The sequence below is a fragment of the Acipenser ruthenus genome, chromosome 20 (assembly GCF_902713425.1).
Source record: "Acipenser ruthenus chromosome 20, fAciRut3.2 maternal haplotype, whole genome shotgun sequence".
NCBI classification, from domain to species: Eukaryota; Metazoa; Chordata; class Actinopteri; order Acipenseriformes; family Acipenseridae; genus Acipenser; species Acipenser ruthenus.
The window spans coordinates 32,466,267-32,484,997 of record NC_081208.1 but is presented as its reverse complement, the minus strand read 5'-3'; the positions used below and the strand labels follow the sequence as shown (position 1 = coordinate 32,484,997).

Here is an 18,731-nt window from a genome sequence, read left to right as displayed (position 1 = left end):
CTTGTGTAGCTGCTCCAGTGCTCTCGCTGTGTTCGGTGTATTTATCTTGTGTAGCTGCTGCAGCCCTCTCGCTGTGTTCAGTGTATTTATCTTGTGTAACTGCTCCAGCGCTCTCGCTGTGTTCAGTGTATTTATCTTGTGTAGCTGCTGCAGCGCTCTCGCTGTGTTCAGTGTATTTATCTTGTGTAGCTGCTCCAGTGCTCTCGCTGTGTTCGGTGTATTTATCTTGTGTAGCTGCTGCAGCCCTCTCGCTGTGTTCAGTGTATTTATCTTGTGTAGCTGCTCCAGCCCTCTCGCTGTGTTCAGTGTATTTATCTTGTGTAACTGCTCCAGCGCTCTCGCTGTGTTCAGTGTATTTATCTTGTATACCTACTCCAGCACTATTAATTTAGATGCAACAAGAAAAAATACTGTTGTTACAACGGGTAATACAGGTAGTGAATTCAGCAATGACTTTATTATTTATACATTGTACTTTCTTGGTTATCGTGTAAATATTATTTTTTGATGTATTTTAAGAATGTATTAGAAATGTCTTTATTTTTGTATAGGGGGTAAGGTTACTCTGAGTCAAGGAGCAACTGAGTTATGTTCAAATAAAACAAAAAAAGAAAAGAAAATCAGTTTATTAAAACTTTCAGTTCTACTAAAAGGCCACACGATGGCAGCATTGGATAAGGAACGGAGAGAGCTACATTCTCCCCATCTTCATAAAGTTCACTGCCTACTTTGCCCATTGTAACCCGCTCGACAAAGCCACGCTAAATTAATGAGCTCACCCGGGAGCGCGTCTCAATCTGAAACAGATGGATTTCATTAAATGTGTTGGTTTGTGGAAGAAGAAAGCCAAACGAGGAGCGGTTTGCTTTTGTTTTGCAGATTACGATCAACAGAACTCTTAAACCAAGTGAATGCAAAATCAGTGACATTGATTTTAAAAAGCAATTCAAGAACATTTAAACCGATAGAAGAATGGTAGGAGCTTTATTATTTGTGTTATATATTTCAGCAATGTCTTTATATTTGAACGGGGGGGGGTCCAGGTTAATCTGAGTCATTTCAAAGGGATGCTGAGCTGTCCAGATTTAAAAACGAAATGTTGGTTTGCTAGAACCAGCAGTTCTATTAAATGACCACAAGATGGCAGCATTAGGCCATTTTACAAGCGCAGCGGTGTCTGAAATACTATCCATGTTTAGGAATGTAGGCGGTGCAGGCGCTGCTATTTCTCCACTCCGCGTCCCCTGTACCGTTTGTTCTCCTTTTATTTCTGTATTTGAGTGCTTCTAAACCTACAAGTCATTCAAGGTATGTCTTTTAATTTTATTATTTTTTTAATTAATAGGTGAATTTGTGTTTGCTATAATATTGTACTGATCTCTCCCACATGTTTTATTTCATTACATTTTGGTAAAATATGACATCAGTGAACTTGCTAGTCTTTTCTTAACTGGATTTCCACCCTGTATTTTCATATATAATTCAAAATATATATTTACATCCTTTACATTTGTTTTTGTAGGTTTTCACATCATTTTAAAGGATCTGTTATATTGTTTTGTTTGCTAAGTTAGCATCTCTTTTGTACAACTACCATTAGTGCTTCAGGGCATATCATCTTTATTATTTCTGAATTGTGAAGAATGCATAGGGCTTTCCAAATGTGTTTCAAACTATTTGGTAAGAATGCTCATGCTCTCTCTCTCTCTCTCTCTCTCGGGACATTATTATCAATAATATCAAATTCCAAGGTTCTATTTTATTGCTGCCTAAGAAACTGTATCTTCTCTCTCTGATTTTCACTTTCCATCTCACTCTATCTTATCTCAATGCTACCCTCCAGTGTCCAATCTGCAAACCAGGCCCTTCCTGTATGAAAACATTACATAGCTCAATATTTCTATTTAATAATTGTTTTTTTTTTTCTTTTTCTTCGGGACTCAGATTCGAACCATCGTCTTCAAGGAGAGGCTGTGGGATTAGCCCATTACACCACCAGCTCCCACAGGAAAGTGTTGGTTCACACTATATACAGTATAGTCAATTAACACATTCTTTGAAAATAAAGCAAAGCACTCGCCTGGATTTGAGCCCAGTCCATCTCATTTCCATGGAAGAGCCTGATTTTTCATTACCTTATATAGGAAATTAACCAAGTCTTTGAAAATAAAGGAAGAACTCACCTGGATTTGAACCCAGTCCCCCAAGAAACACAGCACAGCATGCTAATGATCTAGCCCACTGCAACACCTGTTTCCTTGTGACAGTTTAGCAGTCTAACCTTGTATATGAGATGAGCTTCCCTTGTCAGATATCACACACTGCTGGAGTTGAGAATCCTGGTTGTTTGCACAGTTGCAGTTTCATGCCACAGAAGAGAGGAGGGATTATGAAACACACCCCTATTACACAGCAGGGCTCTGAGGTAAATACCAGGGCTACCAGGTGTGGTGTAGTCTGGTTAAAGTCCACGGCTTGTAACTAAAACGTCACTGGTTCATCTCCCACTGACTGACTCACTGTGTGATCCTGAGCAAGTCATTTTACCTCCTTGCGCTCCATCCTGCAGATGAGATGTTAAATCAGTGTCCTATTGTAAGTGACTCTGTATATAATGCACAGTTCACATCCTACCCCTGTAAAGCAATTTGTGATGGTGGCACCCTATGAAAGGTGCTATATATTTTTTTTAAAAAATGTTATTGTATATTAACTGTGTGGCTTCCATAGGAGCATGTGTGTTTTATGTTGTGTCCCTCGTCAAGCTGTGGAAGCTGAAGCTGCGCAGCAGAAATTATTCCACTTCTAGCAGCTTGACTGTGTGCAAAGTTTCTATTCTGATGTAAACCTTCATCCCCCCTAGCACTGTACTGTCTCCACTAATTCATTATTACTGATGAACCAACGGGAGTGCCAATCCTTCCTCAATAGGGAAAACTAGCGCTGCTAGCTCAGGGTCAGCGTGCCTCAGCACTGCCAGCAAGCACTCGGGCGCTGGGGAGCAAAGCAGCACAAGAGCCTCGATGTCTTGGCTTTGCGGGAGTCAAGTGAGTTCTGTGTAGGTGCTCCAGACTCTCACTGCGTGAGATGAGGGGTGACACAGGGAGTGCTGTTCTTGCTCGGGTGACACTTTCTGGGTTGGGGGCGTCAAGATGAGTTCAGCTTGGAATCGGGAGCGATGGAGTCGTGTGACAGTCTGTGCTCATCTAAGAGAGAGAGGGAGGGGGAAGAGACAGGAGAGATTAAAGACTAGTCAGATTAAAAGATTTAATGCAAATCAAAGATGAAAAAAGACTGAAGACACTTTGTTTGTCGGTGTTACTGTTAATAGATATATATATATATAGAGAGTAAAATGCATGCTTTTTAATTAAGTGCTGTGCTGTACAGTGCAGCCTACCTGCCAGCGCCTTGCCTTTGTAGAGGAGTCCTGGTTGATTGACAGGTATGTTGAGCTTCTCAGAGATCAGACTCCAGACTGTGGAGACCTTCTCATCTTCACAGACCTGTCAAGATACAGGAACACACACACACACACAATACATCTTATCAATTGAGACAGGAGAGAGTGAGCACTAACACTGAAACTAACTTGGATTGTCACAGACCTGTGAAGGTACAGGAACACACGCACACAACCAGAGCAATCTAGAAGCACAGCGAGGGGGTGGAGGATCAGGAATATCAGCAACAACCAGAGCAATCGAGAAGCACAGTGAGGGGATGGAGGATCAGGAATATCAGCACACAATCAGAGCAATCTAGAAGCACAGCGAGGGGACGGAGGATCAGGAATATCAGCAACAACCAGAGCAATCGAGAAGCACAGTGAGGGGATGGAGGATCAGGAATATCAGCACACAATCAGAGCAATCTAGAAGCACAGCGAGGGGATGGAGGATCAGGAATAGCAGCACACAATCAGAGCAATCGAGAAGCACAGCGAGGGGATGGAGGATCAGGAATAGCAGCACACAATCAGAGCAATCTAGAAGCACAGCGAGGGGATGGAGGATCAGGAATATCAGCACACAATCAGAGCAATCGAGAAGCACAGCGAGGGGATGGAGGATCAGGAATAGCAGCACACAATCAGAGCAATCGAGAAGCACAGCGAGGGGATGGAGGATCAGGAATAGCAGCACACAATCAGAGCAATCTAGAAGCACAGCGAGGGGATGGAGGATCAGGAATATCAGCACACAACCAGAGCAATCGAGAAGCACAGCGAGGGGATGGAGGATCAGGAATATCAGCACACAATCAGAGCAATCGAGAAGCACAGCGAGGGGATGGAGGATCAGGAATATCAGCACACAATCAGAGCAATCGAGAAGCACAGCGAGGGGATGGAGGATCAGGAATATCAGCACACAATCAGAGCAATCGAGAAGCACAGCGAGGGGATGGAGGATCAGGAATATCAGCACACAATCAGAGCAATCGAGAAGCACAGCGAGGGGATGATCAGGAATAGCAGCACACAATCAGAGCAATCTAGAAGCACAGCGAGGGGATGGAGGATCAGGAATAGCAGCACACAACCAGAGCAATCGAGAAGCACAGCGAGGGGATGGAGGATCAGGAATAGCAGCATACAATCAGAGCAATCTAGAAGCACAGCAAGGGGATGGAGGATCAGGAATAGCAGCACACAATCAGAGCAATCTAGAAGCACAGCGAGGGGATGGAGGATCAGGAATATCAGCACACAACCAGAGCAATCGAGAAGCACAGCGAGGGGATGGAGGATCAGGAATATCAGCACACAACCAGAGCAATCGAGAAGCACAGCGAGGGGATGGAGGATCAGGAATATCAGCACACAATCAGAGCAATCGAGAAGCACAGCGAGGGGATGGAGGATCAGGAATATCAGCACACAATCAGAGCAATCTAGAAGCACAGCGAGGGGATGGAGGATCAGGAATAGCAGCACACAATCAGAGCAATCTAGAAGCACAGCGAGGGGATGGACGATCAGGAATATCAGCACACAATCAGAGCAATCTAGAAGCACAGCGAGGGGATGGAGGATCAGGAATATCAGCACACAATCAGAGCAATCGAGAAGCACAGCGAGGGGATGGAGGATCAGGAATAGCAGCACACAATCAGAGCAATCTAGAAGCACAGCGAGGGGATGGAGGATCAGGAATAGCAGCACACAATCAGAGCAATCTAGAAGCACAGCGAGGGGATGGAGGATCAGGAATATCAGCACACAATCAGAGCAATCTAGAAGCACAGCGAGGGGGTGGAGGATCAGGAATATCAGCACACAATCAGAGCAATCTAGAAGCACAGCGAGGGGACGGAGGATCGGGAATATCAGTACACAGCCAGAGCAATCAAGAAGCACAGCGAGGGGATGGAGGATCAGGAATATCAGCACACAGCCAGAGCAATCTAGAAGCACAGCGAGGGGATGGACGATCAGGAATATCAGCACACAATCAGAGCAATCTAGAAGCACAGCGAGGGGGTGGAGGATCAGGAATATCAGCACACAATCAGAGCAATCGAGAAGCACAGCGAGGGGATGGAGGATCAGGAATATCAGCACACAATCAGAGCAATCTAGAAGCACAGCGAGGGGATGGAGGATAAGGAATATCAGCACACAGCCAGAGCAATCTAGAAGCACAGCAACAAAAATGGCAAAATCATAGACGAAGAAAAAAAAATAGCAAATATATTAAATGATTACTTTTCACAGGTTTCAGACAGCATTCAGAACTGGGCAGAGACATGGCAAATTACATTTAATAGACAAAAGTGTAAAGTACTGCACGCAGGCAATAAAAATGTGCATTATAAATATCATATGGGAGATACCGAAATTGAAGAAGGAATCTATGAAAAAGACCTAGGAGTTTATGTTGACCCAGAAATGTCTTCATATAGACAATGTGGGGAAGCTATAAAAAAAGCCAACAAGATGCTTGGATATATTGTGAGAAGTGTTGAATTTAATCAAGGGAAGTAATGTTAATACTTTACAATGCATTAGTAAGACCTCACGTAGAATACTGTGTTCAGTTCTGGTCACTTCGTTACAAAAAGGATATTGCTGCTCTAGAAAGAGTGCAAAGAAGAGCAACCAGAATTATCACGGGTTTAAAAGGCATGTAGTATGCAGACATGCTAAAATAATTGAATCTATTCAGTCTTGAACAAAGAAGACTACGCTGTGATATGATTCAAGCATTCAAAATCCTAAAAGTTATACACAATGTCGACCCAGGTTACTTTTTTGACCTGAAAAAAGAAACAAGGACCAGGGGTCACAAAAGGAGATTGGATAAAGGGGCATTCAGAACAGAAAATAGGAGGCACTTTTTTACACAAAGAATTGTGAGGGTCTGGAACCAACTCCCCAGTAATGTTGTTGAAGCTGACACCCTGGGATCCTTCAAGAAGCTGCTTGATGAGATTCTGGGATCAATAAGCTACTAACAACCAAACGAGCAAGATGGGTTGAATGGCCTCCTCTCGTTAGTAAACGTTCTTATGTTCTTAAGTAAACAAACATGACAAGCGGGTCCGGCGGGTCATTTGTCATTAACAATGCGGGATTCAAAAACAATCGCTGCACGGAATAATAAACAAAGTAAGCGGGTGCATTCACCTGGTTTAACGAGCTCTGTCCCTCGTAGTCTTTGCAAAACAATAGCAAACGCCTCCTCTCTTGGCTTCCTTCTTCCACAAACTAACATAATAAATTAAATATACTTGTTGGAACTCATTAACTCGGAGCGGTTGCGGTAACCTCTGCTGTTTACAATGAATAGAAAACCTCAGCGAGACAGACCAGGCTTTAGCTTTCATTTCGTATCCAACGTCTTTCAAGTGGTTGAAATGAGTGCTAACTAATTTTTGCTTCATATAGTCGAATGAATCCTGCTGAATAATGTTGCGTTGACATATTTAATTACACACTGCGTTATAGTTTTCCACATACTTCACTAAAAACTACAATTCAAAGGATTAAATCCTTCTTTCAGTAAAGTTCTGGTTTAAAATCGTTGTTTTGTTTGGTTATTTTGAAACTGCCTGTTTTAAAATATGACAGGTAGGAAAACAATTCTTCAGCAGAGACATGAAAATATAATATTTTTAAAATACTGATGTGGACCTGTGAACTAGAAAATGTTTTATTAATAAATATATATTTTTAAACAGGTGCGCACGCAAGACAGCCGTAGGGTCTATGCAAATTAGGAAACGCGATTCTAAATTTTGATTCGCTAACTGTGTGCGCCAATCGGGAGTAATCTACTTGATATCTTATTTTATCCAATCAGATTGTTTAAGACAAAACGTAGCAGTTCCACGCGCGAGAAGGGAGCGAGTCTGAAAGCGCACCCAGCCTGCCCGCCTTCATGTCCAGCTCGTCTTTTCTCTCCGTCTGACGCGGTCCGTACACCGAGCAGATCAGCTTGGTGTTCCCGGTCTGGCTCACCAGTCCGCAGCGAGCAAACATCGGCCTCGCATCCACCTGGCCCCGCCGCCTGCTGTCCGCCCGTCTTTCCGACTCTCTTGTCTTGGGGACCCGGGTCGGTTGCACGAACAGCCAGGGCGACTGGGATTTCTCTGGTCCACGAACTCGCTTAGTATCCACCGGCATGGCCCGATCAACTTGAAACTCAAGCTCTCAGACCATAGACATATAAAAACTCGTGGCTATAAGATGTTATTTTAAATCCAAAACGTTGAAATCACAGCGCATCTAGTGGGATGGAGTGTTCAAACAGTTCAATTATTGCCGCAGCCTCCCTTCATATTGGTATTATTATTATTTATTTATTTCTTAGCAGACGCCCTTATCCAGGGCGACTTACAATTGTTACAAGATATCACATTATACATATCACATTATTTTTATATACAATTACCCATTTATACAGTTGGGTTTTTACTGGAGCAATCTAGGTAAAGTACCTTGCTCAAGGGTACAACAGCAGTGTCCCCCACTGGGGATTGAACCCACAACCTTCCGGTCAAGAGTCCAGAGCCCTAACCACCACTCCACACTGCTGCCACGGTAGTAGTTTCTGTTGCAATAAGTATGCCCCAATATTTTAGAATGTACATTTAGTAGAAATCACATATTTATATCACTGGCGCCTTTATTTAATTTTATTACGCATTTTGACAGATTATTTACAATGCAGTTAGGTCCTGCAGAGATTCACTGTAGCTGGTCTGCCCTGTTGAATCAGCAGGAGTACCAATACTGCTGCACCTTCCGCAGAGACACACTGGAATCACGTGATGCCAGTTACTGCTCAGTTGCATCAGCCTTACGCGCCGTGCACACAACTCTGAGCCGCGACACTGCGGGCTGATTGACAGCGTCTGCAGACAATCAACAAGACATATATTTATAAGTGTGCAATAAATAACTAATAGGGTAAGCTGTGGGCGGGGCGTTTGCATACCACGGACTGTGTGGTTTCATTGTGCTGCAGGACTGTGTGATAGAAAGATTTGATCTGAGAAAGAGTAAGTGTTTATATATTATTGTAATTGCGGTTTATTTAGCTCCATTCACATGCTATATAATATATATATATATATATATATATATATATATATATATATATATATATATATATATATATATCTAGAGCTTATATTTATTACAGGTAATTAAAAATAAAACATAAAGCAGGTACTTCAGAACATCATTATGGTGAAGTGAATTGTTCGTTCCTGTCTACATGCAGCTGGATCGCAAGCCCGCCGCTTCACACGGGCACCAGTTCAGTTGAATGATTTGAACATTACCTGTAGTTCCAGACTGACAGCTGAGGAAATACTTTATACACAATTACAGTTTGACATGTGAAGTTTGAAGTAATTTTTAACTACATGTTTGCAGATGCTTCTCTTTTTTTTGGATAGTTTATTCCGTTTTTATTCCCTACAGCTTTGTGAATTATAGTTTTGCTACAGCGACAACCACTAGGGATACAACACAAGCTTGTGCTGCAAGTTTAGGGAAAGGAGACAGACGTGTGCTTGCATGGGTTTGTGCATCTGCAGTGCTTGTATGAGGATGTGTGGGGTTGCAACTATTTTATACACTTCTGGATTTGATAGACGGAGTAGTAATTCATTTGTAGGAAGGAATGAGTGTATCTGGGCAGCCCCCTCTCACATGCCTGTTTCCTCAATTCCAGCCTTGCACATCCTTTCCAAGATGGACTCCACACTGACAGCTGCTCAGATACGACAGAAATTTATTGACTTCTTCAAGAAGCATGAGCACCGGTACGTGCACTCCTCCTCCACAGTCCCTCTCGACGACCCCACGCTGCTGTTTGCCAATGCTGGCATGAACCAGGTAACCTGCTTATCCTCTCGTTCCTGTGCAGCCCCTCGTGTACTCTGATCTCCTCTCGTTCCTGTGCAGCCCCTCGTGTGCTCTGATCTCCTCTCGTTCCTGTGCAGCCCCTCGTGTACTCTGATCTCCTCTCGTTCCTGTGCAGCCCCTCGTGTGCTCTGATCTCCTCTCGTTCCTGTGCAGCCCCTCGTGTGCTCTGATCTCCTCTCGTTCCTGTGCAGCCCCTCGTGTGCTCTGATCTCCTCTCGTTCCTGTGCAGCCCCTCGTGTACTCTGATCTCCTCTCGTTCCTGTGCAGCCCCTCGTGTACTCTGATCTCCTCTCGTTCCTGTGCAGCCCCTCGTGTACTCTGATCTCCTCTCGTTCCTGTGCAGCCCCTCGTGTACTCTGATCTCCTCTCGTTCCTGTGCAGCCCCTCGTGTACTCTGATCTCCTCTCGTTCCTGTGCAGCCCCTCGTGTGCTCTGATCTCCTCTCGTTCCTGTGCAGCCCCTCGTGTGCTCTGATCTCCTAACTCATTCCTCTGTTGTCTGTACCTGCAGTATAAGCCAATCTTCCTGAACACCATTGACCCATCTCACCCCATGGCAAAGTTGCGAAGAGCTGCTAATACCCAGAAGTGTATCCGTGCCGGGGGAAAGCACAACGACCTGGACGATGTGGGCAAGGACGTGTACCACCACACCTTCTTTGAGATGCTGGGCTCCTGGTCCTTCGGGGACTATTTCAAGGTTAGCTCTCCTCCCTGCAGTGCTGCAAGCTCCTATAATATCACATGCAGTAACATGCATTACACATCCACTGTGCATATTCTACCAGGGAACACAGTCTGCTCCATTCAGAATTGAACTGAGGTCAGTGGGAATTGGAGGAGAAGTTAGAAAGGTAGTTGGGATCAGTCCCAGTTTCTCTCCACATTGAGCCTTTGCACCTTGGTTGCTGATTGCTTCCCTTAATCTGGTTCTGTTGATGCCACAGCACCTGGCCTGTGAGCTGGCCCTGGACCTCCTAACCAAGGAGTTTGGGATCCCGATCGAGAGACTGTATGTCACCTACTTCGGAGGCCATGAGGAGGCGGGGCTGGAGCCAGACTTGGAATGCAAACAGATCTGGCTGGACTTGGGGTGAGGAGAGTGGAAATAAGACTCCCAATGCAAAGCAGTTTAAAACACAAATGCATTTTATTTGATGCAAGAACATCTTGAATACACAGAAAGTAGCGTGTCAATTGCAGAGTTGTGAAAAGGTTATTTAATCTTCAGTTTACCAGGAATGAGTCAATGAATCCGTGGTGGCAGTGTCAGCCTAGACCTTTTACTTTGTTTTTGCAGATTTGCTATTTTTCTGTGGCAATGTGAGGAACACACGAAGCTGGATTGTATTTGATAAACACATTCCTGCTGCTCCAGAGCTGACTCTCCGTGCTTCCCTCTCTAGTGTGGATGACAGCCGGATCCTGCCTGGCAGTATGAAGGATAATTTCTGGGAGATGGGGGACACGGGCCCCTGCGGCCCCTGCAGTGAGATACACTTCGACCGGATTGGGGGCAGGAACGCTGCGCCCCTCGTCAATCAGGATGATCCCAATGTGTTGGAGATCTGGAATCTGGTGTTCATCCAGTTCAACAGGTACCCTGCAAGCCCTAGCCAAGGGCTGTGGGACTTGAATTACTGTTTCATTCTCTCCTTTGCAGCAGTAGCATTGCTGAACATACGCACACACACCATGCTGACATGCATGTGAAAGTGCTGTATATGTCTAGTGCACACATTGTGAAAGTGCTGTACATGTCTAGTGCATGGGGACATTGTGGGGACTGCTGATTGAGTTATTTCGTTATGCTGTAGGAAGTCATTGGAAATTGCGATTGCATTTGAATACTGCTTGATGAACTATATTAGCAGCTGTGGTTTCCAGGCAGTTTTTTGAAAAGGTTTCAATTGAAAGCCTGCTGGGATCCCCTCTGATGATGTGTGTTGGTGTGTGCAGGGAGTCGGATGGGCTCTTGAAGCCACTGCCCAAGAAGAGCATTGACACAGGAATGGGTCTGGAGAGGCTGGTCTCTGTCCTGCAGAACAAGATGTCCAACTACGACACTGACCTGTTTGTGCCGTACTTTGAAGCCATTCAGAAGGTGAGTGAGTGTTAGAGTGAAGCTGTGGAAGTGTCTCATACAGCTCTGTTTAGCAATGTGCCTCTTTCTGTATGTGTAAAGTGCTGAATCGCTATGTTAATAAGTGGCTGGCTGTAACTCTAATCATTTGTCTTGTGGCTGCAGGGTACTGGCGCCAGGCCATACAGTGGGAAGGTTGGTGCGGAGGACACAGATGGGATGGACATGGCGTACCGCGTGCTGGCTGACCACGCCCGCACCATCACCATTGCGCTGGCTGACGGGGGCCGCCCTGATAACACGGGCCGGGGGTGAGCAGTGAGCACATTACTGGCCAGGAGCAAGTATACCAAAACAAGAGAGAGATGATTCAAGCTGCTGTATATGGGCCTATACTCGGCTCCCCTGATCAGAAGTAAAATGTTATCTTCTAATGGGCACAAGTTAATGCCCTCTGAAGGCTGCACTGTGCTGTGGTGCAGTGAAGCAGCTCCTCAGTGCTGTGCTCTGTCCCCCTGCAGGTGTGTGCAGTGAAGCAGCTCCTCAGTGCTGTGCTCTGTCCCCGTGCAGGTGTGTGCAGTGAAGCAGCTCCTCTGTGCTGTGCTCTGTCCTCCTGCAGGTGTGTGCAGTGAAGCAGCTCCTCAGTGCTGTGCTCTGTCCCCCTGCAGGTGTGTGCAGTGAAGCAGCTCCTCAGTGCTGTGCTCTGTCCCCCTGCAGGTGTGTGCAGTGAAGCAGCTCCTCAGTGCTGTGCTCTGTCCCCCTGCAGGTGTGTGTAGTGAAGCAGCTCCTCAGTGCTGTGCTCTGTCCCTCTGTAGGTACGTGCTCCGGAGAATCCTGCGGCGGGCGGTGCGATATTCCCATGAGAAGCTCAACGCCTCCAGGGGCTTCTTTGCTTCCCTCGTTGACGTGGTGGTGGATTCCTTGGTGTGTTGCATACCTTTTTTCAAACAGCAGTGGTCTTTGATAGTTTAGTACTTAGTACTGTTGAGAAATACTTACTTATTTTGTTACAGTTGCAGAATGTAGTTGGTGTACTGGGCAGAAATCAGTGATCCGGTCTATAGGTGTGGTTTGATTGTTCTCGTTTTCTGTGCTTACCAGAAGACAGGGATTTCTGGCTTACAAACGTGTGAGGAAGCCTGCAGTAGCGACACAGAAATGACCTTTTCATTCAGGGCTGTGGAGAACAAGCGGATGAGCTAATACAAGTGTGTGTATCTGCAGGGAGATGCGTTCCCTGAGCTGAACAAGGATCCAGATATGGTGAAGGACATTATAAATGAGGAAGAGCTGCAGTTCCTGAAGACACTCAGCAGAGGGCGCCGTATCCTAGATAGGAAGATCCAGAGTCTAGGTGACATCAAAACCATCCCAGGTAAATGGGTGAAGTTGTTTGCAAATTTATACAGTGTCACTGAGCATTCTCGCCAACACAGTGAATATATTCTCTAGGCTAATAAAAGTGCATCCTGATTTTAGAAATGCACAGTGTTCCTGACAGAACACATGTACAGTAGACCTGGTTGTGTAGGTATAGTGAGCACTGCCCTGCCTCTCCCCAGGGGACACTGCCTGGCTGCTCTACGACACCTATGGCTTCCCTCTGGACCTCACTGCCCTGATTGCGGAGGAGAGAGGCATGGCTGTGGACCTGGATGGCTTTGAGGAGGAGAAGAGAGCTGCGCAGGTGAGCTCCAAATCCAGGAACAATGTGTATCAATCACTGTTTTAATATAGGCATGACAGCTTTTCATAATGTTATACTTAAACGTGAATAAGCATTAATGGGGTGATTGGTAAAGTGTGGAGCAGTAATGTGTGTGTGTGAAAGAGCAGCAGTAATGTGTGTGTGTGTGTGTGTGTGTGTGAAAGTGCAGCAGTAATGTGTGTGTTTGTGTGTGTGTGAAAGTGCAGCAGTAATGTGTGTGTATGTGTGTGAAAGTGCAGCAGTAATGTGTGTGTGTGTGTGTGTGTGTGTGTGTGTGAGTGTGAAAGTGGGACCTGTTTAATAAGCTTGTATATCCCCAACATGGCTGTTTCCCAATCCCATCCAGCTCGTTCACCCCCAATACCCACAATACATTATGGTTAACAGACTGGTTTAATAACCAGTCTGTTAAGTCCCACCTTTAGAATGGAAACTTTAGATTTTTTTATTCTGACTTTTGAAATTACAGCTGTGCTGGGTGATGTATGTTACTGACAAAGTAGCTTCTATTTTCAATGTGTTTGTGTCACTGTGAAATTGTCTGTGGTCCAGTCAAGCCCCACAGCAGCATTAATCCTGTTCGCTCTTCCCATCCTAGCTGAAGTCTCAAGGGAAGGGTGCTGGAGATGAGGATCACATCATGCTGGATATCTACGCCATTGAAGAGCTGCGCACAAAGGGACTGCCTCCCACGGACGATTCCCCCAAATACAAGTACCAGGCAGACAGCTCCGGCAACTACGGTACACAGGAATCCAATTTCAGAAGCAAACCCTCGCCTTGAATGCAGAGCTGTTTGTAGATTTATCTTGATGTCGTATTGCTTGTGAGCTGACCCCTGTGTTTGATGTTGTATTGCTTGTGAGCTGACCCCTGTGTTTTATGTCGTATTGCTTGTCAGCTGACACCTGTGTTTTTTGCTCGTGGATTCACAGAGTACGAGCTGGTAGTAAGCACAGTGCTGGCCTTGCGCAGAGACAAGACGTTCGTGGAAGAGGTGACCACGGGGCAGCAGTGTGGTGTGCTGCTCGACCGGACCAGCTTCTATGCAGAGCAGGGTGGACAGACCTTCGATGAGGGCTACATGGTCAGAGAAGACGACGCCTCAGACGATGTAAGTTGATTTCCATTACCTACAGGCAGGGCTAGTGATGACAGTCGCAGAATTTCTGACAGCGTGCTTATTTATGTGTGCAAGGAGGGACAGAAAACCCAGCTGGACCCAGAACAGGACAGGGCTGCTTTTGATTGGTAAATGAGCTTTGCATACTGTGAGGATTGGAAGGGTTCAGTTTGTTAATGCTGTGAGGATTCAAAGGGTTCAGTTTGTTAATGCTGTGTTTGCTTTGCTGGTACACAGAAGATGGAGTTCACAGTGAAGAACACGCAGGTGCGCGGTGGCTATGTCCTGCACGTCGGGACTGTGTATGGGACCCTGAGAGTGGGGGAGTGCATGCAGCTGCATGTAGACGAGGTAGGCACTCCACTGCTTATCTCTTACTCTTTGAGTATGAATTCCTGTGTTCCATGAAGCTCACTGGGAAAGGGCTGTTTGTTCCAGGCCAGGCGGCGCCCCATCATGAGCAATCACACCTCCACCCACATCCTGAACTTTGCCCTGCGCTCGGTGCTGGGAGAGGCGGATCAGAGGGGCTCTCTAGTGGCCCCTGACAGGCTGCGCTTCGACTTCACTGCCAAGGGGGCCATGTCCACAAAGGAAATTCGCGCGGTCGAAGAGATTGTCAGCACGGTGATCCAGGAGGCCAAGGTGGGAGAATCAGGGAGGGGGAGCGGGTATTAATCACACACCATTATTGGAGTCAGGGACAGGGAGCGGGTATTAATCACACACCATTATTGTCATTTTCTTGTTTTTTGTATGTATTTATTTGTTGTGTGTCCAGGTGTCTGTTGTATTAATAAGGGGTTTTGACAGTGATATGTAGAACAGTTCTGTGTTGTGTAATATATAACAGCTGCACCTCCCTGTGCAAGTCTGTCACGATGTGCACAGTTGCTCATTGTTTTGTTAGAGGGTTGGTAAAGGTTTTCAAGTGTGAGCTGCAACATTGTAAATGTGTCTGTGAGATATTCCTTGTTTTTTGTGCAGATGTTGTAACACCTCTCTCTCTCTCTCTCTCTCTCTCTCTCTCTCTCTCGCTCTCTCTCTCTCTCTCTCTCTCTCCCTCCATTCCCAGCCTGTCTATGCCATGGAGGCTCCCCTAGCAGCAGCGAAGGCGATCCAGGGGTTGAGAGCTGTGTTTGACGAGACCTACCCTGACCCCGTCCGCGTCGTCTCCATTGGCATCCCCGTCCAGGACCTGCTGGCTGACCCCAGTGGGGCCGCTGGCTCTCTCGCCTCCATCGAGTTCTGCGGGGGAACGTGAGTCTGTAGGGACAGGAATAGCATTGGATGGAGCACCACAGTGATGGGTGTTAAACTCTGGAGAGGGTGCACAGATCTGTTTGGTGGATAGATTAGAGTTCGCTGTCTGTCTGCTTGGAGGTTTTGCAGCTTCAGACGCTCAAGGATAGACGGATGGGTGACTTCAGGCTCCTTTGCTTTACACTAAACCCAAACCCGATTGAGATGCACCAGCTCTCCCTGATTAGAGCAATTGCGACTTTGCCCTCACTAGCCGAGGGTTTCTAGTGTTGGGGTTTTATCAGTGACCCGCCTGTGCTGACCGGTCCTCTCCTCTCCTCAGGCATCTCCAGAACTCCAGCCATGCTCAACCGTTTGTGATTGTGTCGGAGGAGGCGATTGCCAAAGGCATCCGGCGCATTGTAGCAGTGACCGGGCCTGAGGCACAGAAGGTAAGTGCAGACTTGAGGGGAGGGAGATTCACACTGGAGCACCACAGAGCAGAGACTCGAGGGGAGGGAGGGAGATTCACACTGGAGCTCCACAGAGCAGAGACTCGAGGGGAGGGAGGGAGATTCACACTGGAGCTCCACAGAGCAGAGACTCGAGGGGAGGGAGGGAGATTCACACTGGAGCTCCACATAGCAGAGACTCGAGGGGAGGGAGGGAGATTCACACTGGAGCTCCACAGAGCAGAGACTCAAGGGGAGGGAGGGAGGTTCACACTGGAGCTCCACAGAGCAGAGACTCAAGGGGAGGGAGGGAGGTTCACACTGGAGCTCCACAGAGCAGAGACTCGAGGGGAGGGAGGGAGGTTCACACTGGAGCTCCACAGAGCAGAGACTCAAGGGGAGGGAGGGAGGTTCACACTGGAGCTCCACAGAGCAGAGGCTCAAGGGGAGGGAGGGAGATTCACACTGGAGCTCCACAGAGCAGACTCGAGGGGAGGGAGGGAGATTCACACTGGAGCTCCACAGAGCAGAGACTCGAGGGGAGGGAGGGAGATTCACACTGGAGCTCCACAGAGCAGAGACTCGAGGGGAGGGAGGGAGATTCACACTGGAGCTCCAAACACAAAGCCTGGTCTGTGTCACTGTGGAAGTTCCTCTGTGATTGCATTCTGTATGTTGCTTTTCTCAGGCTCTGAGGAAGGCTGATGCTCTGCAACAGATTCTCTCTGCTCTTGATGAAAAGGTTAAAGTCCAGGCTGCTCCCAACAAGGACATTCAGAAGGAGATCGCAGACCTGACAGAGGTGAGAGGCAGGGGAGCGTCTCCTCTCTGAGACCTGAACTCCAGGTCTGTTAGTGTACATATGGATCCAGATCTCCACCCGTCCCTTGACTTTGTGTGTAATTCCAGGCTATTGGCACAGCAGTTATCCCACAGTGGCAGAAGGATGAGATGAGAGAGTCACTGAAAGCGTTAAAGAAGACAATGGATGACCTGGACAGAGCAAGCAAAGGGGATGTTCAGAAGAGGGTCAGTACTGAATCAACAAGACTCTTCCATGTATAGACACAGTTCTCCAGTCTAATGTACATGGGCTGTCTGACATCTTGCTACAAGCTGCAGTGTTGTAACCTGGACTGTACTAGTTTGGGGTCACACTGTTCATATGGAATAACTGATTTTCATAGTTGTGGTAGTTTTGGACAATATGTTGTTCCTACAGTTCCATTCCTAGTTTAGTTCCGTTGCGTTTATAGAAGTGGTCATCACCCGTGTACATATGGAGGTTGCTTCGGAAAGGTGCATTATTCTCCAAAAGCGTTGCCGTGGAAATGAAACATTCCATTGTGTTTCAGGTCCTGGAGAAAACAAAGCAGCTGATTGACAGCAGCCCAAACCAGCCACTGGTCGTCATGGAGATGGAGGCTGGAGCTTCTGCAAAGGTACGAGCATGGCACTCGCTCTCCTGTACTCTCCCACACAGCCCTAGATTTCTATGTTGAGATCCTGGTTATTGTTATTAATGGGGATTTCTCCTGCCTGCTCATTCAATTACCAGCCCAAGGAAGGTGTATCCATCCTAACCCTGTGACCTCCTTGCTCCCCAGGCCCTGAATGAGTCTCTGAAGCTGTTGAAGATGCACTCCCCCAAGACTGCTGCCATGCTTTTCACTGCGGACAGCGATGCTGACAAAGTCATCTGCTTGTGCCAGGTCCCGCAGGTAAGTGCTGTCTCGCACCACAGAGCCTGCCCCCCAAAGGCCCCCCCATACTCCTGCAGGAAGACAGATCTCACTCTGTTTTCTGTGATCTCTCCCAGGAAGTGGCTAACCGTGGCTTGAAGGCAAGTGACTGGGTGCAGCATGTGTGCCCCCTGCTGGACGGAAAGGGTGGTGGCAAGGACATGTCGGCCCAGGCCACAGGCAGGAACACACACTGCCTGCAGGAGGTACTGCAGTTGGCCATTGACTTTGCCCACCTCAAACTGGGCGACCTGAACAACTAGCCCTGCACAGCAAGAAGAAGAGGCTTCGAGTGCCATCCTTGGGGTCTTGGGTCATTTACTAACTTCCGCGTTCCATTGAGACGTTCCAGACCGGCCCAGCAGTCTGGATCATAGCTATTCTGTCGAAGGGATTTAAAGCCCATGTTTATTCATTTGGTGTTCTTACTTGAATTTCTTTTGGTGACTCTGGTTGTAGGGTTGTTGGATCATGTTAGCTGTACATTAATGTCATTAATGAATGAATAATGCATATCCTGTGTATCTGAGGTTCGATGCCAGTGCTGCCCGTAGTCTACGTGAACTCCTCTTCAGTGGGAGACTGCAGTGCATGTAGCAGCTTGTATGTCAAACTCTCAAGTCTCATTGGTGAATAAACACGAAAGCAACGAGCATAGCAGTTTTCATTGTGTTTTGTGTCTTTCTTCTACAGTCCCTGCGATTCATAAAAATCCAGCCCATTAGAAGAGTCAAGTGTCTTGTTTTAAATGGCTGGGAGATGCAGTGCATTCCTCCAGGCTGTGGTTCACAATAGTAACCCTCCCACCTGAGAGGATGAGAACCCTCCTATCCCTTCAGAGCACATCTCTGTGTGAATACAAAGGCACCAGCCGCTACTCCTGGATTCATTTCTTTATTTTACAATAGTACAAGATAAAACCCGTCCTTATAGCATATATAATCTGCTGGGTATAAAAGGGAGATAAAGTACAGCTTATTAAACATGATCATGCTTTTTA

General features: G+C 46.7%; 1 protein-coding gene and 1 long non-coding RNA gene across 3 annotated transcripts; one reads left to right on the top strand and one right to left on the bottom strand.

Annotated features, from left to right (window-relative positions):
* Window positions 1-429: 429 nt before the first annotated feature.
* Window positions 430-7,210, bottom strand: LOC117425968 (uncharacterized). The gene is made up of 3 exons (XR_004548050.3): window positions 6,632-7,210; window positions 3,401-3,506; window positions 430-3,206 (listed from the first exon to the last, which is right to left on the bottom strand). It is a non-coding gene; the product is annotated as an uncharacterized LOC117425968 (long non-coding RNA).
* A 1,106-nt stretch (window positions 7,211-8,316) lies between these two features.
* LOC117425160 (alanine--tRNA ligase, cytoplasmic-like) lies at window positions 8,317-18,391 on the top strand. 2 transcript variants are annotated; one of them, XM_058993978.1, is made up of 21 exons: window positions 8,317-8,416; window positions 9,189-9,352; window positions 9,893-10,081; window positions 10,329-10,474; window positions 10,788-10,979; window positions 11,341-11,485; window positions 11,630-11,775; window positions 12,280-12,388; window positions 12,689-12,839; window positions 13,027-13,151; window positions 13,771-13,915; window positions 14,108-14,286; window positions 14,533-14,646; window positions 14,734-14,940; window positions 15,371-15,555; window positions 15,881-15,989; window positions 16,678-16,791; window positions 16,899-17,018; window positions 17,345-17,431; window positions 17,597-17,710; window positions 17,809-18,391. In XM_058993978.1, exons 2-21 carry the CDS (start codon window positions 9,209-9,211, stop codon window positions 17,992-17,994), a joined length of 2,907 nt encoding a protein of 968 aa, XP_058849961.1. In that variant the 5' UTR covers window positions 8,317-8,416; window positions 9,189-9,208; the 3' UTR covers window positions 17,995-18,391. The 2 variants fall into 2 exon arrangements, with proteins under 2 accessions (XP_058849961.1, XP_058849960.1); XM_058993977.1 differs by having other exon boundaries at window positions 8,347-8,508.
* The last annotated feature ends 340 nt before the right edge of the window (window positions 18,392-18,731 follow it).